Below are 27252 nucleotides of genomic sequence, written 5' to 3' on the forward strand. Positions count from 1 at the left end.
AATGCAAATTAGACTGAGAGAGAAGGGAAAAGGCAAGAAAAATTCTGTGTGTGAAGTTATACCTATTTTAAATTGTAAATGGTGATCCTAATGCTATTTTCTTCTAAAGATGTTCTTCATAAAAATAGTTTTTTATTATAAAAGAAATACATACTCAACCAAGAAAATTAGAAATTTAATTTAGATAAAAGAAAAAATTTAAAATATCCTGAAATATTATATCTAGTGGTCACCATTGTTATGATCGTAACTTTATGTACATAGTTTTACCCAATGCTTTATTAACCTCACTGTTTTATAGTATTATGTTTTTCTATGTGTTATACTATGTCATTACTTTTTTAAAAATATTTTATTACTATTATTATACTTTAAGTTTTAGGGTACATGTGCACAACGTGCAGGTTTGTTACGTATGTATACATGTGCCATGTTGGTGTGCTGCACCCATTAACTTGTCATTTAGCATTAGGTATATCTCCTAATGCTATCCCTCCCCCATCCCCCTACCCCACAACAGTCCCCAGAGTGTGTTGTTCCCCTTCCTGTGTCCACGTGTTCTCATTGTAAATAATATGCAACATTTAACGGATTTTTTAAAAGTAATGATATACTATGTCATTACTTTTAAAAATCCGTTAAATGTTGCATATTATTTAGTAATGAATTATTTTACATGTGGAATAGTTCCAATTTGCTGTAATTAAGAGTAATATTATTATTAAATATTTTAGCCACCATTATTATTTCTTCAGGCTATATATATACACACCCTAGACCTCTCAGATTTTGGTCAAATATTGAAAGTGAATATTTTGAATGCCTAGAAAACAAACTCAAAAATTTTTTGAATTTTTTGAAACTTCAAGATAGATACCTCAAGGCAAACAGTCTTGAATTGGTTACAATTTTTTTAGTTTTTTATGGGTTAGTAATCATAGAATGTTGTAGAATGTACTGCTTGGTAATTCTGGCCTCAGGGCAGGTTTGTGGGCAATGTTCTGACAGAATGAATGTCTAGTTTGCTTCAGCTCATGACTATCATAAATGTACTTAAAACTTGGTTTTTGGCCTTGCTTTAACTGGCTGCTCCAAGTCACTATTCCAAATCTCAGATGTTATAGCTGATTCAAACATACTCTTATGATTCCTAATTTTTTACACCTTTATTTACACATTTATTTATCAGAAAAGAGTGACTTTGCTAATAATAAAAACACACATCCAACCATACATATCTAAGAAAAAGTAATTTAGCATATATATATATATATATATATATATATATATATATATAGAACATGACCTAAGATAAATTTAGGTAGTTCATATTTTGTCATGTTAGGAGATTACATTCTAAAACTGTGTAGAGATACATATGTTAGTTGAATGTTAAAAACCAAAATTTCCTTAAATGTACATATGCATACACTCACAAACACACATATTTTCATATAGATTTTAGTATAAAGAGCTACTGTTTAGAAAAATGGTAGCCTCCATGATTCAGATTGAAGAGTCCTAGACAATTTTTCTCATCTGTAGATTTTTTAATTTATATGATTGTATGGGGTACAAGTATAATTTTGTCACATGGATAGGTTGTGCTGTGGTGAAGTCAGGCTTTTAGGGTAGCCATCATCACAATAATGTACATTTACCCGTTAAGGAATTTATTATCTTCTTCACCACTCTGCCACTCCACCCTCCTGAATCTCCATTGTCTCTCATTCCACACACTACATCCATGTGTACAGAGTTTTACGTTCCCACTTATAAATGGAAATATTTGTATTTATCTTTCTTTATCTGAGTTGTTTCACTCAATGGCCTCTAGTTCCATCCATGTTGCTGCAAAATATATTATATAAACTCCAAAATGCACTTAAATGTTCTGGAATTCTGCAATTAGACATAATTTTCTTTATATAGCAAGGACCTTTCTTTCTTTCTTCTTTTATTTGATTTTTTAAATTTTTTGTAGATATTTACACCCTGGTAAAGAAATGGAATATAAAGCCATAGTTTTTCAAACCTTCATAACCCCAAATGATAGACAGGAAAAAGGCAATTTTGTGAAAAAGAAAAAACCAAGTTCTCAGGCCAGGGGATTCTGATACAGTAATCTCAGATGGAGTCCTGGAATTAGAATTTTGAAAATGCTGGCTGGGCACAGTGGCTCACGCCTGTATTCCTAGCACTTCAGGAGGCCGAGGCGGGAGGATCACCTGAGCTCAGGAGTTCAAAACCAGCCCGGGCAATACAGTGAGCTCTTGCCTCTAATTTTTTAAAATAAAATTCTAAGTAAAATTTTAAAATAAAATGTTCAAAGTAAAAAATTAAAAATTAACAAAAAGAATTTTGAAAGTGCTTATCAGAGAATTCTAGTCAACCAGGTTTGGAGATTACTAGTCTAGGCCATTTTCATAAATTTAGTAGGGATTAGGTAGGATTAAAGGAAAGTAAACAATGGTACTTACAGACTGAAAGTATTTGTATGAGGAAGAGTCATTGAAAGAAACCATGTTCATCTTAGGCTTTATCCCTCCTTATAGGTAGGACTTTTTAAAATATATATATATATTAATTTATAATATTTTATAATGTTTTCATGATCATAGAGTCTTAGAGCTGGGAAAGATAATAATTATGATCTTGCCTTTTGCCCACATTTCGCCAATAAGAGTGTATAAGTGACTCGGTCAGCACCCTACTCTAGTAAGTCTCAGAATCAGAATTATGACAAAATTTTCCCATTCCATCCAATCAGTGTTCTTTGTACTACACATTACTCTTACTGTAATGCATACTTTGGATATATTCAGTATTTGTTCTATTGATTATCTGGAAAGTATTTAAAATTATGTACGTAATTAAAAGACAATACCTTATCCCTTATTCAATGTGTTATTTTTATATCTAGCAAAGGCTTAAAACAATGTAGTAAAGGTTTGTCTTAGATTGGCAATGAATTTGAACTAACACCAGCTGCTCTTCAGTTTAATTAAAATGTGAAGCAGAGAAAACTTATTTAAATATCTTGACTTTTGACATTTTGTTATAATAAAAATTGTAACAAATTACCATAACTGAAATTGTTAAAACTGTATGATAAGCCTTGGATTTCCTGGTAGGGGTACCTAGCTTTGTGACATGTGCAATAGGATTCAAACTCCTCAGGTAAACAGAAGCAGCAAGTGCTTCCGACAGCAGTGCAAATAATGCCCCATTAGCAGGATACAATGTTGGAAAGTTTTTCATTTTCTGCAGCTGGACTGTGGACAACAGTAAGCATTTTATAAACTGGTAATAATATAAATAATTTAAAACATGAGTCACATGGACTATTTCTAAATATATCATTTCCAAATATAGTGTTCTCTCTTGCTCAGATAGACAGACTAATTCAGACATCAAGAAAATATTTTTAGTACAGGGCAGTCACAGATGTAGAAACACTTTTCCCATTCAGATCATACAGCAATTAATCTAGCTGTTTAGCACTGAACCAATCTATAACAAATGTTGCACATGTGGATAGAAAGCAAGTTTGCCTATTGGCGATGAAGCTTTTCTAGGAAGCAGAACCTTCATCTGAATATCAATCATTTGTCACAGAGAACTTCTTACCATGCTGTTAATTGGTAATAAACTGTAATGGGGAAGTATAGTTTGAGTGTTTTTATACAACAGTTCCTCCTTATCTGTGGTTTTGCTTTCTGTGGTTTCAGTTACCCATGGTCAACAACGATCCAAAAATAGGTGAGCACAGTACAGTAAGATATTTTGAAAAGAAGGTAGAGATCACATTCATAGAACTTTCAGTACAGTATTTTGTTATTAAAATTATATTGTATCATTCATTGTTGCCAGTCTCTTATTGTGCATAATTTATCAGTTGAACATTATCATAGGTACTTATGTATAGGAAAAACATGATATATATAGGGTTCCCAACTATTCAAGATTGCAGGCATTCAATGGGGATCTTGGAATGTATCCCCATGAATAAAGGGGATCTTTTGTATATTTGTTACCATACTATGTTTCATACTTAGGAAGCGTGCTCCATGCAGGTTAGACTTATTCAATCATTTATTCATCCAAATAACCCACAGTGATAACATAGATACAAATGCCATGAAAGTAAAAAACAAGATAAAAGAAAGGTAAGTATGAAATAAGTGACCAAAAATACTAATTGTCAAAATATAAATTTCATTTCTCTGGTTTAAAAATTTTTGCCTCATATGGATGACCTGAGTTATGGTAAAGAGTTTAAAATTGTGGAGTACATGATCAGAATCTCTTACACGTTGTATGATCTTGGAAAGGCTTCCTTGTATCTCAATTAAAATGAGGGAAAAGCAGGAAAAAATGAGAAGATAGAGCTTGGCAATATAGAATAGTCACTGGGCAAAAACAATTTGATGGAATCTGGAAAGCAAATGAAAATATTGTGAAGGAAATTACATTAGCTTTCTCTGCTTAAATGAAAGGCTATCAAATATATATTTATTTAAATTTAATAAAGGTTTATGAAAACATTTCTAATTTATCAAAAATAGTAGGCATGTTTTTGGATAATTATTTTCTAAATTATTTTATGGCATATGACAACTCTTGACATAAACTAACTTCATGAAATTCTTTACTCTTTTGCCAGATTGCTAGATTTTAAATAAAAATTATATTATCATAAATATATCTAAAATCTGTCAAATATTAGTATTTTTACTAAGAACTGCTCCGTTTTAAATCAGTATTGAATCTCAGCAGAGGCAAAGTAAGTTTAAAATAGGTTTAAAAAACAGGTAAACACACTTCTATTATATCTCACTTAATTAAAAAATTCATCGCACATGCGAAGCTAGCATCACAATGGTTTTTCTGCCCTTATTTTCTTGAAACATCACTCAATACTCTTATGTTTTCAGTGTAGATCACTTCTTTTCAGATTTCATGGTCATTCAGATCAAGTTCAAAGTGCAGGGAAATAAACAGAGACAATAACCTATAGGTAATGGATTTTTAATATATTACATCCACTCAATTGAGAAATATGAAGCAAACTTCAGAGAGACCAAGAGATGGGACAAAATGACAAGAATACAGATTTTCATAGAGAACATGAGATGGAGGAATATGTTCCTTCTTGCCACAGTATAAATTGTCCCTTGTCTGGAAAAGAAACACATGGATAATTTTTGTAAAAGCATTCTCAATCCATGGGTGTCTATTCCTACTGTTAATAGCTCTGTGATGGTTAATTTTACATGTCAACTTAGCCAGGCTATGGTGCCCAAATACAGTTATGTATCACTTAATGACAGAGACACATTATAAGAAATATATCTTTAGTCAATTTCACCATTGTGGAAACATCACAGAATGTATTTACACAAACCTACATGGTATAGTCTACTATATACTGTGGCTGTATCATATAGCCCAATGCTTCTAGGATACAAACCTGTAAAGAATATTATTAAACTGAATGTCGCAGGTAATTGTAACACAATAAGCATTTGCATATCTAAACATACCTAAACATAGAAAAATACAGTAAAAATATGGTATAAAAGATAAAAATGGTATACCTGCATAAGAGGCTTATTACTGAAGGCTTGCAGACAGGGAAGTTGCTCTGCGTGAGTCAGTGAGTGAGTGGTGAGTGAATGTGAAGGCCTGGACATTACTTTGCACTACTTTAGACCTTATAAGCACTGTGCACTTAGAATACACTAAATTAATTTTTTAATTTCTTTCTTCAATAACAAATTATTATCAACTTACTGAATTTTTTATTTTATAAATTTATTATAAGTTTGACATTTTCATAACAACTTAAAAACATTTTACAACTGTACAAAGTATTTTCTTTGTGTCATTATTTTGTAAGCTTTTGCTTTTTTCAATTTTTTTTTTAGCTTTTTCAACATTTTGTTAAAAACTAAAAATCCTACACATTAGTCTACATGGTCAGAATCATCATCATTACTGTCCTCCACCTCCACATCTTGTCCCACTAGAAGGTCTTCAGGGGCAATAACATGCATAAAGCTGTCATCTGATCTGATAACAATACGTCGTCTGGAATACCTACTGAAGGACTTGCCTGAGGATGTTTTACAGTTAACATATATAATGGTACATATACATATTGTATACAAATACATAAATACATCATACACATTACATTATAATATATTTATATATTATATATAACATACGTGTGTGTATTTTCGTTTATGTATTTATTATGCTATACTTTCTGTCATTTTACAGTTAACATATATATGTGTTATGTATATATATAATACAGTTAACATATATATTTGTTGTGTCTGTGTGTGTATAAAGTAGAAAGAGGATAATCTGAAATAATGATAGAAATTATTGTATGGTAAATATGTAAACCAGTATTAAGTTAGTTATTTATTACCATTACCATTACCAAATACTATGCACTGTGCATAATTGTGTGTATTATACTTTTAAACAACTGGCAGCATAATAGGTTTGTTTATATCAGCATCACCAGAAAGATGTAAGTAATCTGTTGTGCTAGGATGTTAGGATGGCCACAACATCACTAGGTGATGGGAATTTTTCAGCTGCATTGTAATTTTATGGTACCAACGTTGTACATCATTGACTGAAAATGTCATTAGGCAGTGCATGACTGTATTTGGCTAAATTCCAGTACAGATGTTGCTGTGAAGGTATTATTTAGATGTGATTCACACTGAAATCAGTAGTTTTTGAGTAAACAGTTTACCCTCTATAATGTAGTTGGGCCTCAACCAGTCAGATGAGCACTTTAAAGATTGACTGAGGTTCCTCTAGGAAGAAGAGACTCAGGCTACAGACTGCCTTTGACTTCAAGACTGAATCATAAACTCTTCCCTGGCTCCCTAACTACCAGTCTTCCCTGCACATTTTGCACTTTCCAGCCCCTACAATATCACATGATTCAACTCTCTTTTCCCTTTCTCTCTTTCATCTATCTATCCCTCTACCTATCAGTCAGCATCTATATGCCCACCTATTTATCCCGTTGGCTGTGTTTCTGTGGAGTACCTTTACTAATACAAGCTCACAAGAATAGCTTGCTCCAAACCCAGAATTCAGGTACTCAGGTACTATATATATTCCAAGGTCTGGAAGCTGACCTTGTCCTATTTTATTGTAACTTCTTAAGAACTGGGAGTTCATTCATAGGGTTTATAAAACCCTACAGATTGCATTATTTCATCGTCTATTTTATATAGTTTAAATGTTCTGTGAATATAATGTTTGATATTTTACTCTTTTGATTTTTATACAGAATATTATATAATATATATTCTGGAAATATAGTTATATATTTCCAGTAGGAAATGTTGATTGAGCATGATGCATAAAATTAACACATGAAGTACTAGGATTTTCAGTTCATTATTCTCAGTGCAGTGTTCAGAGCTGTTTCTAGGCTGCAGGGTCAATCATTGGAAATTGGTAATTTTAGATAATAGTTGCTAAAAAGCTCTTCCAGATGTAGGATACCCTGTGTATTTGAGGAATGTACATTCCCTGACATACAGAAGATGTCTACTTTTTCATTATATATGGCTTGCATTCTTTATTTTCCATTCCGCCCTGCCCTTTACTGCCTCTTTGTCCTCTCCCTTCCCTCCACCATTTACTAATTGGTGCATAAATCGAAATATTTCCAAATCTTACAGGTTTCAGGTTAAATGCAACATCTGTCGTGAAATCTTTCTTAAGTTCCCCTAACTAAAAATAATCTCTACTATTTCTATTTCTCTTTATACCCCTTCTACATTTTATTAATTTCCAATTTTATGATGTATATGTTCATACCAAGAAGGTTCCATTTTCGTCTTTGTAAACCAAGTACATTATAAAACTAACAAGAACACTGAAAAATGTCTGCTAAAAATTTAATTGATGAATGCACACGATGCTATGTGCCTTTGGCAATCTACATTCATAGATATAAAAAGAGAGCACAAAGGGTTAGTAGCTGAATCCAGAATATGTGTCTACTTTTTGAATCTCTCTCCTGTATTGCTGATGACTTCAATGATTTAAGCAATTGGCATAACCTCTTTGTTCCCTATTTCTTTTTCTATTTCAAACATAGAATAACACCAAGTTTTGTATTTACCTCTTCCTGCTAGAATTCAGAAGCTGGTGCTTTTACAATAATTAAGCAAACTGGAGCTGATACCTATAAAATTTTACCACTAAAGGTATTTAATTGTCCTATGGATTAGCTGTACTTGTACTTTTTCTCTACATGTCTATAGCTCCATTACTGCTAAAAATTATTAGGTCCACCGTTCTCTTCTGGCCATGTGACTAGACAGTTTTGGAAGAGATTAATGCCAACATAGGAATAATAAATCAGGATCAATCAAATTTTATGATGAAATTATGCACCTAGGTTAATTGCTTTGGCAGGTCTTCAATTTTTTGTGAAGTTTCTCCCATTACTAGAAAGACAGTAATATTGAATTAACTGGTAATTTGAAATGTGAGATACAGTGCTTAATTGCAAACTGACAATGTAGTAATGAGACTGCACTACACACTTATCAATTATTATTTGATTTTATTAAGTTAGGAATCAAAATGGCTCACTTCACATTTATTCACTAATGCTGTTTTGTCAGCTAACTTGCAAGGAGATACAGCACATTTTGTAAAGTACATTGGATGTCAAATTTTAAATGCACTGTTCCTTATCTCAAAATGTTTATCTTAGAAACTATTGTATTTTCGTTCTGAGTAAACAGAAGTTCCATTTTATGTTTTTATTTTGCTTATTTCTTGTGTAGATCATTATAACCTGTGAACAGGAACATGAAGTACAAGAGCAGTTTGGTCGTTTGCTGGAAATTACACTAATACAAAACTGGATTTTTTTTTTTATTACGTGTAACATGGCATAGATTTTAAGGGTCTTCTTATTTCAGTGAGGCATTTATTAAAAATTAGCAATTTAAAAGGGCTTATAAGTATTAGCTTCTGCAAAGGGCTTGGGATGGATGGATTATCAAGACATATGCTCTGAGTCTTTCTCTTCTTGATATTAGATTGAGGGGACAACTGTGGGTAGAAAACTTTTTCCATTTCTGATCCTTTGGAAATCATAAGTCTTCCAACAGTGATTAACACTTCCAGAATCAGGGATTTTAAAGAAGGTCCTGCAGCTGCTAAGCAGTATTGACAGCTGCTTTGGAAATCCCAGCCTTAGACAAATTGGTTCTCAAGTGCCACATTTAATGCCCTGTGAATTAGGAATACTGCAGCTAAGTATAACTGCCAAGTAGCATTACATTCCCTCTACCAACCAGTGTTGAGTATTTGCCTAGCCGCAATCCTTACTGGTATCTTAAGTAGTTTCTGCTGTTTGATCCTATGCAAAAGTACAACACAATTCTGGCAAATAAAGTTGACTAAATGCTCTTTCCAGGGCATTTAGTTTACCATAGTAGAGTTTGAGCCTTCTGTCTATTTGTATTTGCCATTAAAATTAGACATCATGTCATTAGCGTAGGTTACATGGTTAGACTGAATGGTTAGTCATTTGTGTCAGGTGAAGAGGCTGCTTGGCTAAATTATAATTGATTCCAAAGACAAAACATCTGGCCTGAGACACAGGCAGGCAGAGTGGGGATTAATGATAACTTCGGTGAAGTTGTCCAAGAATTTTTCACAAGGTTCAAAGAATAGGTACACCAGTGATGTTGTGTATAAGGGTCTCTTGGACCTCCTAAATGCATGCACAATTTATGTGTTACTCCATTAATATTACTCAATAAGATGATTAAACATCTACAGCGTAAATATGAATTACTATGTGTTATGGGATGTGGTTTGCCTTATGACTCAGCCTGTGCTTTAACACAGTATATAAGCAAGGGTGTGGCTATCAGATTTATAAGGCTTACATGGTTGCAAAAGTACTTTCAGTCCATATTCCACAGCACAGTTTGATCTGTGCCATCCCATATCAAGTTGCAAAAAATAAAATTTTAATTATCTCCCTAAGTCACCCTAGCACAGCAATCAAAATTATGTAAAGAGAGGGTCATGATGCAAGCATTTTTGTGCACAAAAACGTCATATTTTAAATCCATTCAAAACAATGACTGACATAATATAGATGTTAAATATATAGGTAGACTATTGAATGATTACACATTACTTCATTATATGAATAAATTATTCAGAATTATAAGTGTATATATTTTAAGCCCTTTATAAAACATACATCTCATACTCAATTACATAGTTTCTGGTACCTATTGGATTTTAAATAATTATTATGTATATGCTTTTCCAGAATTGTAACACTGTTCATCAAAAATAGATAAAATGAGGTAGCTTCTCAATTTATTTTTATATTCCAGTTAAGCAAATTGTAATTATAAGTAGTATGCCTGGAACCTAGGATTTGATCCAACTTCCCTATAAATAAGTTGAATCTAGTTTGTTTACTTATGAACCACTTGTAATTTTTTTTCCCATTTTTCATTTATTGGCCACTTCCCCAATTGTACTTCCATTTCTTACATTAAATATTTTCCTTCAGGAAAATTGGCCAATTGCTAATACGACATCAAGTGCAAGTAATCAATCTCTCCCACCAGAAGTAACTTATATAATACCTATTTTTCAATTTACTTATTCTTTTAAATATCAAAAGTATATACATACACATGCAAACATACATACACACACATATATACACACACATATATACATGCACACATAAATATATATAGTACATATATATAATATATATGTATATTTATTTCCTTTCCTCTGTGGCATTGATTACTGCTGCATTCTTGTTCATTTTATATATGTTAAATGCCTGTAATATGGCAGACATTTTGTCAGGACACAAAGGTAGATAATATCTAATCATCTACTCTTGAAGGTTCTCTGTTAATTGCGGAATTTCCTAATTACAGTTACTATGGACAAAGGCTTTGCTCTAACCTTGGAACCCATCAGACTTCACTATAACCACCATTATATGCATTTGTTATGGATGTGGACTTGGGATTTAGCCTGCAGTGGCTCAGTTTCCATATCAACTGCTTATTAGTTCTGTGATGTGAGAAGAATTATTTTATATTTCTATTAATAGATGTTACTGAAAAATAATGATTATAGTAGTACATATTTCACAGAGTTGCAATAAGGATTTAGTGACATGAACATGCAAAGCTCTTAACATATGTTTGGCATTTTATAATTGCTCAGTAAGTTAGTTTGTGGTTGCTTTAAAACATTTAAAAACAGTAGATATAAATAATTGGAATTAACTTTTTAGACAAAAAACAATGTAAGGGCTCTTTAAAAATTTGGTTGTTTTTTGCGTCTAGTTTCTTTTTTGTTTATGTGACTTAAACTGTATGTATAAATTAATATAATTGTTGACATTAAGATAATTTGCTTTTAAGTTTAATGAGTACATCCTACATACTACAAAATCTTGAGTAAAATTCACACACAAAAAATATAAAATAATAAAGCCAACTGGGCAACAATAACTACTTGAAATCTTGGATTTCATTTTACATGACTCATGCAAACAGAAAGAAAGTTTAGGCCGTGTGCGGTGGCTGACGCCTGTAATCCCAGCACTTTGGGAGGCTGAGCCGGGCAGATCACGAGGTCAGGAGATCGAGACCATCCTGGCTAACACGGTGAAACCCCCTCTCTACTAAAAATACAAAAAATTAGCCGGGCGTGGTGGCGGGTGCCTGTTGTCCCAGCTCCTCCGGAGGCTGAGGCAGGAGAATGGCGTGAACCCGGGAGGCGGAGCTTGCGGTGAGCCGAGATTGCGTCACTGCACTCCGGCCTGGGAGACAGAGCGAGACTCCGTCTCAAAAAAAAAGTTTAAAATAATGGCACTTTTTTCCTCCGAAAAGACTGAGTTTAACTGTTACTTGCAGAAACTTTACAATACAAAAATTCAAACTTTCGAGAAAAACAACTAAAATAGTAGCTTTACTAATATGTTGTTACTCTTCTTCTTATATTTTGTATTTTAGGAATATACAATAGATATAATTTTTGCCCAAACCTGGTTTGACAGTCGTTTAAAATTCAATAGTACCATGAAAGTGCTTATGCTTAACAGTAATATGGTTGGAAAAATTTGGATTCCTGACACTTTCTTCAGAAACTCAAGAAAATCTGATGCTCACTGGATAACAACTCCTAATCGTCTGCTTCGAATTTGGAATGATGGACGAGTTCTGTATACTCTAAGGTAATATTGGTTTAAAAATCTGTAGTTGCTCTCATTTATTTTCCATACTAATATTTAATCAATTCCTAATTTTTTATTTCTCAAAGTGGCAAAACCAAAAATATGGAGCTTCTTTCACATGCTAAAATATAAAATGGTGAAATACTTTGGCAATACTTTTTTAAGCTCAGTTATTATTATGTGAAAAGGACTAAAAGCAAAGAGAAAAAATTCTTGGATTTTCTTCCTTTGAAGCAGAACAGGTTGCAGCATAAAGATTATGGTTTTCTTAACCTGCAGTGCAAACAATTGAGTAAGATTTCCTCTAGAAACCCACCCTGCTATAAAATTTTATAATACTCTAATTTTCAATGGTGTAGTAAAACATCCCTAAGAAAGGATTAAATGAAGGTTGATGTATAAGGTTCAAGTTTATTTAACTCATTGACTTAAACATATCTGCTTATTAAGAACCATCCTTCATGGAAAGATATTCATAATAAATCAAGAGAAAAAATTAGATACTTAACCATTTATAATCTGTTAATCTGCTATGTTTGCACATGTGTGTTTGCTGACATATTGAAGTATGAATTATTATGTGTAAACACAGAGATCATATTGAAATGTATACAGAGGTAACCTAGTTGACTGAAGAGGAAATTGTTAGAATTCTGTCATATATAAATGTTATAATATTATTGCTATTTAAGACTTTGAGACTTTAGAATCATTATTGTATTCTAATAGGTCACAATCTATTATCATACGACAAAATCTTGTTTTAAAATGAGACAGGAGATTTTTAATGCTTCAAATTATTCATCTTTATTTAATACTTTTCTTTCCATCTAAATAGATTGACAATTAATGCAGAATGTTATCTTCAGCTTCATAACTTTCCCATGGATGAACATTCCTGTCCACTGGAATTTTCAAGCTGTAAGTAACAAAACACTTGATGATTTCATAGAATTTTAACCTTGGAAGCTGTTTATTTAAAAATGAAAAGAAAGAAAATAAAATAGGATTTTCAAAAGTGTAAGTTATGTTCAATTCTTTTAGATAAAATAATTACAAATAATATATTTGCTTCTTGCTTTTAAACTAAAAGTTTACAATAAATGTGTTATGAATGCATATATTTTATTAAAACATTCTTTATAACTTTTAATTTTATTCCAATGCTATTTGCTTATTTTTATTAAATAAAGGAGTATTGAAAATAGGTTTGTATTCAAATGTTTTTACACAGTCACCAAGAAAAGGTGATTCAAATTATATTCATCTTCCTGGAGGCAAGATTTAACTTTATTACATTAGATTTTGAAATGTGTTTCAAAAATTGGTTAGGCAAATAGTATTTACCATATGAATAGCAAATATTTGAGACTACTTTAATAAGGTAGAAAAACCAAGGTAGAAATAAGTTGATTTAATTAAAAAAGATTGATTCATAGAGAAGTGGTTAGAGGTGAATAATTACAGTATAAAAACCGGGTATATTCTTATCCTTTGCCCACTTTTTGGTGGGGTTGTTTGTTTTTTCTTGTAAATTTGTTTGAGTTCATTGTAGATTCTGGATATTAGCCCTTTGTCAGATGAGTAGGTTGCAAAAATTTTCTCCCATTTTGTAGGTTGCCTGTTCACTCCGATGGTAGTTTCTTTTGCTGTGCAGAAGCTCTTTAGTTTAATTAGATCCCATTTCTCAATTTTGGCTTTTGTTGCCATTGCTTTTGGTGTTTTAGACATGAAGTCCTTGCCCATGCCTATATCCTGAATGGTAATGCCTAGGTTTTCTTCTAGGGTTTTTATGGTTTTAGGTTTAAGTCTTTAATCCATCTTGAATTAATTTTTGTATAAGGTATAAGGAAGGGATCCAGTTTCACCTTTCTGCATATGGCTAGCCAGTTTTCCCAGCACCATTTATTAAATAGGGATTTATAAAATAGGGGAAAGGATTTTCCCCATTGCTTGTTTTTCTCAGCTTTGTCAAAGATCAGATGGTTGTAGATATGCAGCGTTATTTCTGAGGGCTCTGTTCTGTTCCGTTGATCTATATCTCTGTTTTGGTATCAGTACCATGCTGTTTTGGTTACTGTAGCCTTGTAGTATAGTTTGAAGTCAGGTAGCGTGATGCCTCCAGCTTTGTTCTTTTGGCTTAGGATTGACTTGGCAATGTGGGCTTTTTTTTGGTTCCATATGAACTTTAAAGTAGTTTTTTCCAATTCTGGGAAGAAAGTCATTGGTAGCTTGATGGGGATGGCATTGAATCTATAAATTACCTTGGGCAGGATGGCCATTTTCACGATATTGATTCTTCCTACCCATGAGCATGGAATGTTCTTCCATTTGTTTGTATCCTCTTTTATTTCATTGAGCAGTGGTTTGTAGTTCTCCTTGAAGAGGTCCTTCACGTCCCTTGTAAGTTGGATTCCTAAGTATTTTGTTCTCTTTGAAGCAATTGTGAATGGGAGTTCACTCATGATTTGGCTCTCTGTTTGTCTGTTATTGGTGTGTAAGAATGCTTGTGATTTTTGCACATTGATTTTGTATCCTGAGACTTTGCTGAAGTTGCTTATCAGCTTAAGGAGATTTTGGGCTGAGACAATGGGGTTTTCTAGATATACAATGATGTCGTCTGCAAACAGGGACAATTTGACTCCCTCTTTTCCTAATTGAATACCCTTCATTTCCACTTCTCAAAAGAAGACATTTATGCAGCCAAAAGACACATGAAAAAATGCTCACCATCACTGGCCATTGGAGAAATGCAAATCAAAAGCACAATGAGATACCATCTCACACCAGTTAGAATGGCGATCATTAAAAAGTCAGGAAACAACAGGTGCTGGAGAGGATGTGGAGAAATAGGAACACTTTTACACTGTTGGTGGGACTGTAAACTAGTTCAACCATTGTGGAAATCAGTGTGGCGATTCCTCAGGGATCTAGAACTAGAAATACCATTTGACCCAGCCATCCCATTACTGGGTATATACCCAAAGGACTATAGATCATGCTGCTATAAAGACACATGCACACATATGTTTATTGTGGCACTATTCACAATAGCAAAGACTTGGAACCAACCCAAATGTCCAACAATGATAGACTGGATTAAGAAAATGTGGCACATATACACCATGGAATACTATGCAGCCATAAAAATGTTGAGTTCATGTCCTTTGTAGGGACATGGATGAAATTGGAAATCATCATTCTCAGTAAACTATCACAAGGACAAAAAACCAACACCGCATGTTCTCACTCATAGATGGGAATTGAACAATGAGAACACATGGACACAGGAAGGGGAACATCACACTCTGGGGACTGTTGTGGGGTGGGGGGAGGGGGGAGGGATAGCATTAGGAGATATACCTAATGCTAAATGATGAGTTAATGGGTGCAGCACACCAGCATGGCACATGTATACATATGTAACTAACCTGCACATTGTGCACATGTACCCTAAAACTTAAAGTATAATAATAATAAAAATAAATAAAATAAACAAATTTGTTCCACGTAAAAACAAAAGAAAACAAAACCAAAAAAAAAAAAAACGTAAGTGGTAACTTATGCTATTTCTATATTGCTCAATGTTGTATTTTGAACTCTTCATTCCTGTAGCTGTGTAGTGGTGGTTTACTTTCCTACTGTATAATATCAGTTATATTAAAATACTTTTATTTATCCTAAAAAAAACCCTGGTATATTCTTTATAGGAAATAATTATAACCTTTCCAGAGCTATATTAATTTTATTTTATATTTACTAACATACGTATCCTCACATGTATTTTTATAAAAGTATTTTTCTACATACATACAATTATCTTAAAAATATGTAAAATGGCTTATAAAAATGTGGTTGCCTTTACCCACAAATTGTCTAATGCTATTTTCTTTCTTTTGAAATTTATTGTTTTCACAGATCACATTCTAGAATGTGGTAGAGTGTAATATGACATTTTATTCATAAGCATAACCCTACTTCTTCACTTACTAAATTTCCACATTTTTTTTGCCTTTTATTAATGATATTCTTGAATTTTCTTAATGATTTTGTCTCATTAAAGCATTCTTTTATATTAATGATCTATCTCACTGCTTTGATTTTTAAACAGTAACTTTGAAGTGGATAAGACAGCCAAATAGCAACAAATACTTGATTGATAGAATTCAAGGAACTCAAGGAAAAGTTCATATGCAATAATTGATGTAGCAGTTTTACTTCATTCTAGAAGCCATTCTTAAATTTTGGTGTGATAGCTCTCTGATTTTGATTGTTGTTAATGGTAATTAATCATTTATCTTTGTGAGTTTAATTGGGTGTCAATAACAAACATATAATAATCATAGCTAATTTTTTTCAGGCACTCTACATGGGTCCAGTAGAGAATTCAGCCATCTGCATCTAATATTTCACAACAAATATGTGTGGAAGATTTCATTACAGTCCCAATTTTAAAAATTAATATCATGAGATTCAGAGTGGCTATTTAGCCAATCATGTTTATTTGTGCCCACATTACTGTATACTATGTCTATCCTCTATTGACTCTAAAACTTTTTAAAAGTAAAGACAGAAACTATAGAAATCAAAATGGCTACAACCCTAGAGAGCAAGTGAAAGAAGATAGAGAAAAGGAAAGATAAAATAGGTTATTAAATAGATCAGCAGAGATGATAACTATTTCATTGCATGACTAATAGAGATCCTAGTGCAAAATACATGGATATACTATTTTTGAAATTTCAAGTTAATTAGTGAATTCTGTTTATGTAATGTGCTACCAATCTTTCGGTTGAAAACAAAAATTTTATACCATTAAAATATTCTAAAACATGTATGTGACCATACGTAGAAAGAACTTTTTAGCTGCAAACATCTACATGAAAACTGTAAACCAGAAAGGTAAAGTTGCAGCCGATTTTGACCTGAGGACATTGACAAAACGTGGTAGTTTCCTTCAAGCTTTGCTTTGATGGTATTGTAAGATGTAGTGTAATAGAACATAATCTCCACATAAAGTTGGCATACAAAAGCCTGACCAGTTGAGATCACGTGAAGAATTACCTCCTAAACACACACACACACACACACACACACACACACACACACACACACACACACACATACAACCACCGAAAGCTAAAAGGGAGGTTGCCCCTGAAATCAGCATACAGGGTGAAATGATTCTTCTTGAGAGAATCTAATTACAAGTCTACCTCAAATAGATTTTTAGCCCAAATTTATTTCACTTGGTTCGTTCAAAAAGTCCTCAAAGATATTCCTGATACAAGCCAGAAACAGAAATATTTTTTAGAAAGATGAAAGGATATACCTCCGTTCTAGACAGCTACAAAGTAGACAAAAACATTTTCCTTAACAAAGGACTAGTATCTAGAATACATAAAACATTAATATAAAAAGAGAGGAAAAAATAAGAGAAAGTAAAAAATAAATAATGGGCAATTGAACAAGCAGTTCCTCAAAGAAGCAATCCAAAATTCTAATAAACATACTTTTTAAAGGCTAGGTTTTGTTATTAATCAGGAGAACGTGAAATAAAATACACTTCATGGACGAGTAAAAATGAAGAAGACTGCATTTATCAAGATTAATGAGAATATGCATTCATGTTAACTTTCACACTCTGGCTGATAAGAGAATATGCTAGTGGCTAGGCGTGGTGGCTCATGCCTGTAATCTCAGCACTTTGGGAGGCCGAGGGGAGCAGATCACCTGAGGTCAGGGGTTCTAGAATAGCCTGGCCAACATGGCAAAACCCTGTCTCTAATAAAGATAAAAATAAAAAGAAAATTTAAAAAAAGGGTAGCCATTCGTGTTGGCAAGCACCTGTATAGGTCTCAGCTACTTGGGAGGCTGAGGCATGAGAATTGCTTGAACCTGGGTGGCAGACATTAGCAGTGAGCCAAGATTGTGCCACTGCACTCCAGCCTGGACAACAGAGTGAGACTCCGTCTAAAAAAAAAAAGGAGAATATGTTAGTATACTCTCTATGGAAAAAAGATTGGCACTACCTCATAAAGTTGATATTATGTGTAACCCATGACCCAGCTACTCCATACTATATCCTAAAGTAATGCTTGCATATTGCATGCCACATTTCGGGAGGCATGTATAATAATGTTACTAGAGCAATGTTGGTTATAGCCAACAGAAAATACCACAAATGTCTAAAACAGTATAATAGATAAATTTCGGTGTGTTTTTACAATGGAAGAAATTTAGCTACGTACAACTTTGATGACTATCACAATATATTAAAAAATACATTCTTAGACAAGGTAGCATGAGGAAAAAGAAGAAAATAATAATATGCCAAAGAATGCCTTAAGTATGGGAATGATCAAATAAAATTCAAAGGAACCCAAACTATGCTATACTTTTCAGAGATGCATATGAAAAATCTATATTAAAAAGAAAAGATCATCGCAGAAATTAGGATAGTTATTACCTCTAGATTGGGGAGGGAGTACTATATTGGGGTGGACATATTGGGTTTTCTGTGTGTTAGCAAGTTTCTATTTCTTAATTTAAGTAGATTACATGGGTTATCATTATTTGATCCATGTATGATTAGTCATTAAACTCTGCTTATTAATATTTATTGTATTCAAATATTCTGTGTTTGGCATATCTTATAATAAAAAAAGAGGAAAAAGTTCCAAGAATCTACCTTTGGATAATGTTGGCATTGCAATGGTATCAAATTTGGATCTTGCTAATCTATGTATTTTTTCTCTATAGATGGATACCCTAAAAATGAAATTGAGTATAAGTGGAAAAAGCCCTCCGTAGAAGTGGCTGATCCTAAATACTGGAGATTATATCAGTTTGCATTTGTAGGGTTACGGAACTCAACTGAAATCACTCACACGATCTCTGGTAAAAAGAATACTCAAATAGTGAATGATGCTAGCATTAAATGACATTTTTATTTTAAATATATGGATTGTGATTTATATTATATAGCCAAAATAAAACTTTTTTTTCTTACAGGGGATTATGTTATCATGACAATTTTTTTTGACCTGAGCAGAAGAATGGGATATTTCACTATTCAGACCTACATTCCATGCATTCTGACAGTTGTTCTTTCTTGGGTGTCTTTTTGGATCAATAAAGATGCAGTGCCTGCAAGAACATCGTTGGGTATGACATGTAATATTATGCTATAATGCCATAGAACTTTAAAAAATCATTTTGATGTGATAAAAGTTCATAGTCACATTTATTAGATATATTCTTCTAGACTACAGTCAGGAAAAAAATTGACAGGAACTAAGGGACAATACCATGTTGAAAGAGATATGTAAAAAAAGAAAAGTAGAAAATGGAATTGTAAAGAACTTGAAATTTCAGAAAATTCCTTCCTTTTTCTGCTAATGAAGACCAAGGGAAGCATAGATCCATAACAAGAATTAATACATGAAAATCATACATAATTCCTAAATCTTATTTTGGTTGAGTTTTTCTATCACGTTTCATCAAGATTTTATTTTATGTTATAGCTGAGTCACTAATAACCACTGTTTATTTACTGAGGTGTGCAGATGGCTTTAAAATAACCTGCTTTTATAACATTGCTAATGAAGTCAATTTTTCCAAAGGGCAAGTAGCTGAAAGGAACAAGACGCTCCCTGGCTTCTGTGGCTTCTGTCATATATAAAATGTGTATTTATTTTGTGAATACTTGAGAGTTGCCTGTAGTTGCCTGTAGAATAACATTGATTAACAGGGTAATTGTGATTCATACTTGACAAAATAGACGTTTACTATTTTTCTGTAACAATCTATTGCAATAATCAAATCATATAACAAAATAAGTGACTAATTACAGTATAGTTATTTAAAAGAAAATGATAACCTGCAATCAGGTATTGATATAGGAATAAAACTTGTTAATCAATTGATTCACCCCCCCAAATCAGTGAAAGACACATGAATCACACTGCTCATAATTGTGTCTTAAAAATATGTAAAGAAAGGTGAGACAGTTTCTATTTTTAACCACAAAGAAGTTTATATGTGATTTCTATGATAGCTTATAAATGATTCCATCTAATAAGTACAGTAAAATGCAGGTCACATAAAAGTGACAACAACAATGCATGAGGCACATGGGTCTATACTTGAAGTTCTCTTGGCCATCAAAACAGGGGTATTGACATAGCTAGTGGACAAAATCCATTCATATCTTAATTTTGTTTCCTTTCATTGTTTAAAATTATTTTGTGTTATAAGTTGTATAAATTATTTGAGGTTCTTTGTATGCTACTATAACTTAACCATAGTATTTTTGTTTCTATTTCCATATTTTTCTGGGAATGTAAATTAGTATAACCACTATGCATAACTGTTTGGAAGTTTCTAAAAGAATTTGAATGGATTATTTATACCACTGGGTTTGTATAAAGTTCTATGCTAGAGTGTCATGAAGAGAAAAGCCAACTGTGAAGTCGTTTTTGCATAAACTTATTTTTATTCAATATTAGCATATCAATCATAAAGGTAAGCACAGCCAGATGTAACTTGACAAATATCTCTTGTAATTGTGGACCCTAAGATAGAGAATTACAATTGCTTTAAATATACATGCACACACATATCACTGCAAGACAATTTCCTGAACTCAGTGAACTCAACCTTGCATTTTTCTACAATGTATCCAATGCTTTCTGTTAAACAAGCAGTGTTTTTGGTGCTGTAGTGTTAACAATGAATAAAACTTTAAAACTTCGTGTTTATGGTGTTTACATTTTAGTAGAGAAAACAGGTAATGTACAAATGTAAAAGGCATACAATAAAATTTTAGTGAGTCATGAAGGCTGTGAAGAGATAGCAAAATCAATGTTTAGAAAATGACAGGGTGTGAGTGGTATGATATTTGCTATTTTATATTGTGGAGTCTCAATAGATACCTCTGATGATGTGGCATTTGAGCAGTGACCCAGTGAAGTGTGGTGCTAACCTGGTGGATATTGGGCAGAAAGATATTCCAGGCAGGGGGAACCATATGGTTTTTGAAGCCAGATCTTCCTGCTATGCCATGCTTTGGGGTTCAGAAAAATGAAAAATGTGGTTGGAGCTGAATGAATAGTCACAGAAAATAAATTTGGAGAAGGGGCCAATAGTTAGATCATGTAAATTTGTGTGGGCCATTTTAAGGACTTTGAATTTTATTTCAAATGTGATGGGAGACTATTGTAGGATCTTGAGTAGAGGAAGCCATGGAGAATATAGCAATGATATCCAAAATGTTTTCTCAATATCCTGTTAATATCCTAAGTGTTTTTTTATTACTATGGACTCAGAAATATTTTAATAGAAAATCCACTATGTTCTTCTCAAGGTAATGACAGTGATAATAATTACTAAATTAAATAAATGTCTGAAAGCAAAGTTCTGCTTAGTTTTTTTGCCTTATTAAAAAAGAACGTAACAGAAACTTAATAAAGTAAAATTTATTGCAGTCGTGGATAATAAAATGAAACCACACATTGGATTTAAGATTTTTCAGATAGAGGACATAATTGTGGAGCCAAGAAACACTTTGGAAACCTACCTGGGCTGACGATGGGAACAAGGTGATTTAATAAGCTTGTGTGGGAGATGAGGCAAAGGGAGACTTGTATATATCATTTTTTTAGCCTTTACCATAACAAAGCCTTTAAAAATGTACATTTAGTTTCAAAATAATTGAAGTAAAAGATGTAAGGAATAGTGGGAGAAATAAACAAATCTGCAACCATACTGTTTTCTCATTCATTTTTAGAACTACAAGAAAAAGTTAATTAGGATATAGAAACTTTGAAAAGAAATTATCGTCAACTACTTTACCTGATTGATATTTATAGGACACTACACCTAACTTCAGAGCACACAATATTTTCAAGTGCATATAGATCATTAAACACGATATTACTGAAATACAAAACACTAAAATTTTCAGAGTATATTTTCTAACAAAAAAGGAAGTAAATTAAAAATTAATAAAAATAATATAACTGACAATGGCCTTGTATATTTGGAAATAAAAAAAAAGACAAATAATTAAATTAAGTACCTTTTGTGTATATTTACTACAATTACGAAGCAAGATATTACTGTGTTTGTTTTTTTTAAACGAGAGGCACAAAGGAGTTGAAAAACTTTGTTAAGATCACAGAGCTAATAGAAGAGTCAGAGATTAAACCTAAATTTGTATCATAATTCCAAATTCATCACAACTGTTTCACCTTTAATATTTTCTCCAATCCTAAGAAATGATAAAAGTGAAATGACAGGTTTGTGAGTAGAATTTTTAGGGTATGTTTCAATGGAGACATGAGGGGAAGAGGTGGTTATTGCCTTCACTATACCAAAGAGACTGTTGCTGCAGCTGTTTTTGATTTACTTTTCATCATAAATGTTGTCACTCTATAAATATTGGTCAAATTAAGAAGCATTTAGCATTATATTTAGTACTTTTAAGAGAGTAAACAATTCCGCTCATGGGGGCATATTTACTGGGAAAACAAATGAGAATTATGAAAGTTTAGGTTAAAAGAAATATTAGCATGTGCATCTGTAATTTAGGAGACCTAAGATTAATAGTGATAAGAACCACACGAAGACTGATGAGAAACAAATCCCTTCAAGGATACACATACAGGATTGGGACCCTTGGGGACATCCCAGGTATACATGCTGACTTCTCAAAAATAAAAGGATTTTACTCTGTGCTTTCAAAGCACTATTCCCTTGATATAACTGTGCCAGTATTCCTCACTTAAACATTGAGATTAAAAAATGGGTTTAACTCAGGTTGTTATATAACAAAAAGCTATGTTAGTTTGGATTAATTTTGACTGTATATGTATGGTGGGAAATGTCAAGTCACTGTCACTTCAATTAGATAGAAGAATATCTGTTGCTTATGTGAAGTCTAGGGGTAGGTATTTCTTTTTTTTTTTTTATTTCAAGGCGATACAATGCATTACAGTATGAGAGATTCAGGCTCCTTCTGGCTTTCTCCTGTATTGTGAGTAAATTTAATTTCCAATATTATCTAATGTTTTAAGATAGTGCTATTGGTCTGGCCATTGTATTCCAGCAGAAGGCAATGAGAAGGAAAGAAGGGCATTCCTTGTCTCTTTAATGCTGTCTTTAGGATATTGCGTGTTGCCTACATTCTTGACTTGGTTCCCTTTGGCTAGATCTCAGCCTGTGGCCACACTCAGCTGCAGAGATGGCAAATAAAGTTGTTCTGGGCAATCACATGCCAGCTAAATATTTGATATTCTGTTACAATGGAGGAAGGGAAGAATGGATATCGGGAGTCAACTTGCACTCCGCAGTAATTTAAATGATTAGAACTCACAGAAACACAAAGAGCACATTGGACACAATGTTGCTATGACTACCAATAATTATTAATATAAATTACTAGTAATCATATTTTTGTTTCTATTGTTTAATTTCACTCACAATATTGCCAAATCAGGTGGAAGAATAAATGTGGTCTATTAATTTTCATTTCCTGTTTTGTTTCCTCTCTCCATAGGTATCACTACAGTTCTGACAATGACAACCCTGAGTACAATTGCCAGGAAGTCTTTACCTAAGGTTTCTTATGTGACTGCGATGGATCTCTTTGTTTCTGTTTGTTTCATTTTTGTTTTTGCAGCCTTGATGGAATATGGAACCTTGCATTATTTTACCAGCAACCAAAAAGGAAAGACTGCTACTAAAGACAGAAAGCTAAAAAATAAAGCCTCGGTATGTTAAAAAGAAAAATTTCTATTTTATAAACCTCAACTTACTTAGAGATACTCTTTTGAATATTTATGTGTTTGTTTACAGAAACAGGGACGCTTGAGACCCATAACCAAAGACAAATAAAGTTAAGATGAAACTGGAGTACCTAACATTGCTCACCAAGAAAAGTGTATTTCTGTTTTTCAAATATCTCCCATTGGATCCCCTGTGTAAAGAGTGGTTTATTATGGCCTGAATTTTCCCACAGTGGTAGATTCTTTGTACCTCAAACATTATTTGTGATTTACCTTTGATTCGATTTTTTTGTGTTAGGATTTGCATTTCTAACAAAATTACCTTACTTTTAGTGATGAAGATTCCTCTTTAATGGTAGTGTCCAACTGTGTTTAAAAGTCATGACCACAACGTTCTTTTTTTGTTTTTGTGTATTTGTACTATTTTACTCTCCCATCTCAATCATATAATTACCTTAACTTACATCACATCAAGTCTAATATATTAAAATGGATTCTCCTGAATCTAATATACTCATGTATGGGGTTATTGACTATGATTATGTTTTATATTATCAATTATAGCAACCTGAAAGTAATATCTAACACATGTTGAATGTTCCAGACACTCTGCAGAGCATTTTACATGCATGATTTCATGTATGCTTAGAGCAACTCTCTAAGTAGAGGTTCAATGATTTACACAAGAACAGCCTCAGTAAGCGAAAGATCCAAGACTCAGACCTGGATCCTTTTTGGTGCCAGAGCTCAAGCATGTGACCCTTCCTTTAAATATCCTGTTCTCACAGGGCTTAAAAAATAGACATTTATTTTTCTAAAATTAACAAGAAAACATTTAATTTAGTAAATGCTTTCAAAGATTTGTTTCAAAATACTCAAATAAATGAGAAATGTATCAAATAGCCAGGCATTAGTGGCAAGCTTGTAAGCCTACCTTAATGTATATATAATGAGTTTTCCATATTATCTAACTTTTTAAGTTCTAGGAGTCAATGCATTTTTCCCTAATCTTTTTTCATTGGTTTCTTTATAAAACTCTGCTATACTTTTAAGTTATGCTTTACTTTTCATGTTATATTCCAAGAGAAAAACCTGGTGTATTTTGCTTTCAGATACCCACAATATTCCAAGAAAGCAGAGCACATTGCTAGCAGTACAAATTTGATAACTTGCATTGTAGAATTAGCCAGTGACTCCGTCAACTTCACGTCATTTTTGCTTATCTATAGGATATATTTTGTCTCCTGAATGGACAAATCAGAAGTCAACTATAATATCCATTGTTACATTTTTAGATAAAGAAAAATGAATGCTTTCTACAATTTTCCTTTCATCAAAGCCGTGCGTCTTCTCTGGATTTTCCATTTTATCGTTTACTCATCTGTATCTATGTTGGATTATTGCCTTGAAAGTTTTATTTCTGGAAATTTTGAGTGGAGATGTTTAGAATAAAAATAAGTAATATAGAGGCCAGGCAGTGTACAATCTCACATCCATTCTCTAATTTCATTCTAAGAATAAATAATTTAGATACCACTATTATATTATCGAAGGACACAACCAAAACATGGCTACTCTAGGACGGTAGCTAATCAGTTTGACTGCAGATCATGTACACTCAGCCACAGTTCCAATGGCACACTTACTCAAGAGAGCTGGATTGCTCTAGTGTAGACTTTAAACTTATCATGTTATTCAATCATTCATCAACTATTTATTAAGGACTTCCATAATATAGGCATTGTTCTAGAATAGTTACTATTTTTAATCCATATGTTAAGTCTTTCAAATTTAGCATCAAGCCTAGGTTGCAAACTACTAATTATGGAAAGGTAAAGAACAAAAATTAAATGATAGTATTGAAGTACTAAATGGCAAATAGCAACAGTTAAATTGACATATTATAATTGACTACTTGAGTACCAAAAATATTTTCTTTACTGCCATTCATAATGAAGTTTGATAGTCTCTTTTCTTTGTTCATTTATGTGCTTTATGAGCTCTTTCAGTCCTAAATGATATTTTGAGTGAAAAACCAGGATCAGTAATCAAATCTGACTCCTTGCATGGTTCAGTGTACAGCCATATGGTCTTGCTAATCAGGTAAATCAGAATGTACTTTCATGAGGAATAGGCAACTCTGTTTGTTGTTGCCTCAAATCCTCTATTTAAGGGCTTTCTGGAATCCACATTTTTCTTTGGTTGCCAGATGTTGTAGCATCTTGCCATTAAGCCTGTATTAAATGTTTGTGACTTCACCCCCTCCTTCCGCCTTTCTCTCTCCTTTCCTCTTTGTCTTTCCTTCAATCTCCCCATTTCTTTATTAAAATTCAGAGTAGTTTAAAATCCAGCATTTTCCCTTTAAAAAAAATGTTTAGGGCTATAGTCAGGCTAGGATGCAATACTTTGGCTAGAGAGTTGCTAAAAGGTCAACAGTTCTGTCATTAAGCAAAATTAAAATCCTTTTCCTGACATCTTGTTGACTGCTTAACTGAGAATCTCAGAATGTTCAGATCTTTTTTGGAAGAGATAATACTTGAACAAAATAGATTTTTAGCTTCAAAGAACCACCTAAAAATATAAATTGATAAACACCCTTTTTGACTTACTCTCCACATGAAATGGGCCAGCTTGCTTGCTCTCTCTCACTCTTTCTCTCATTCTCTTTCTTTCATTTGTCTTTTATGCTCACTTTCTATTTTTCCTTCCTTGCTTTTCCTTTCTCCCTTCCCTTTCCTTCCTTCCTTCCTTCTTTCCTTCCTTCCTTTCCTCCCTTTCCTTTCCTTCCCTTCCCTTTCCTTCCCTTCTCCTTCCTTCCTTCCTTCCTTCTTTCCAGTAAGAAGGTTACTTAAACAATTGTAAAGAGTCGGTGCATGGTGGGATATTTTCAATAGATAGAGTAACCATTTAGTACCACTTGTGACAATGGCCATATGATGCTTCCCTGAAGTATATAGATACCACCAGCAACAGCTCTTTTTTCTACCTTGGAAGAACCTTCCTTCCTTCCTTCCTTCCTTCCTTCCTTCCTTCCTTCCTTCCTTCCTTCCTTCTCTATTCCATTACGACCAAATTTTTCTTCCATTTTATTGTACATGTGAATGACATTTTGGATTGTTTCATATGCCCATCCAATATATATTGTTACTAATCGGCAAGTAT

The 27252-nt window shown here is 32.9% G+C and overlaps 1 protein-coding gene across 3 annotated transcripts in view; it reads left to right on the top strand.

Moving 5' to 3' along the window:
* Window positions 1-27252, top strand: part of GABRG1 (gamma-aminobutyric acid type A receptor subunit gamma1) — an 86639-nt gene that overhangs the window by 47086 nt on the left and 12301 nt on the right. For 2 of the 3 annotated variants that reach the window (XM_526775.6, XM_054683176.2), the window contains 5 exons: window positions 12081-12301; window positions 13140-13222; window positions 19064-19201; window positions 19316-19468; window positions 23862-24076. In XM_526775.6, the coding sequence (XP_526775.2) occupies window positions 12081-12301; window positions 13140-13222; window positions 19064-19201; window positions 19316-19468; window positions 23862-24076 (810 nt within the window). Of the gene's footprint in view, window positions 1-12080; window positions 12302-13139; window positions 13223-19063; window positions 19202-19315; window positions 19469-21827; window positions 21904-23861; window positions 24077-27252 lie in introns of all 3 variants that reach the window. The other variant, XR_010156621.1, reaches the window with a different exon arrangement.

The sequence above is a fragment of the Pan troglodytes genome, chromosome 3, assembly GCF_028858775.2.
Source record: "Pan troglodytes isolate AG18354 chromosome 3, NHGRI_mPanTro3-v2.0_pri, whole genome shotgun sequence".
In the NCBI taxonomy this organism is placed as follows: domain Eukaryota; kingdom Metazoa; phylum Chordata; class Mammalia; order Primates; family Hominidae; genus Pan; species Pan troglodytes.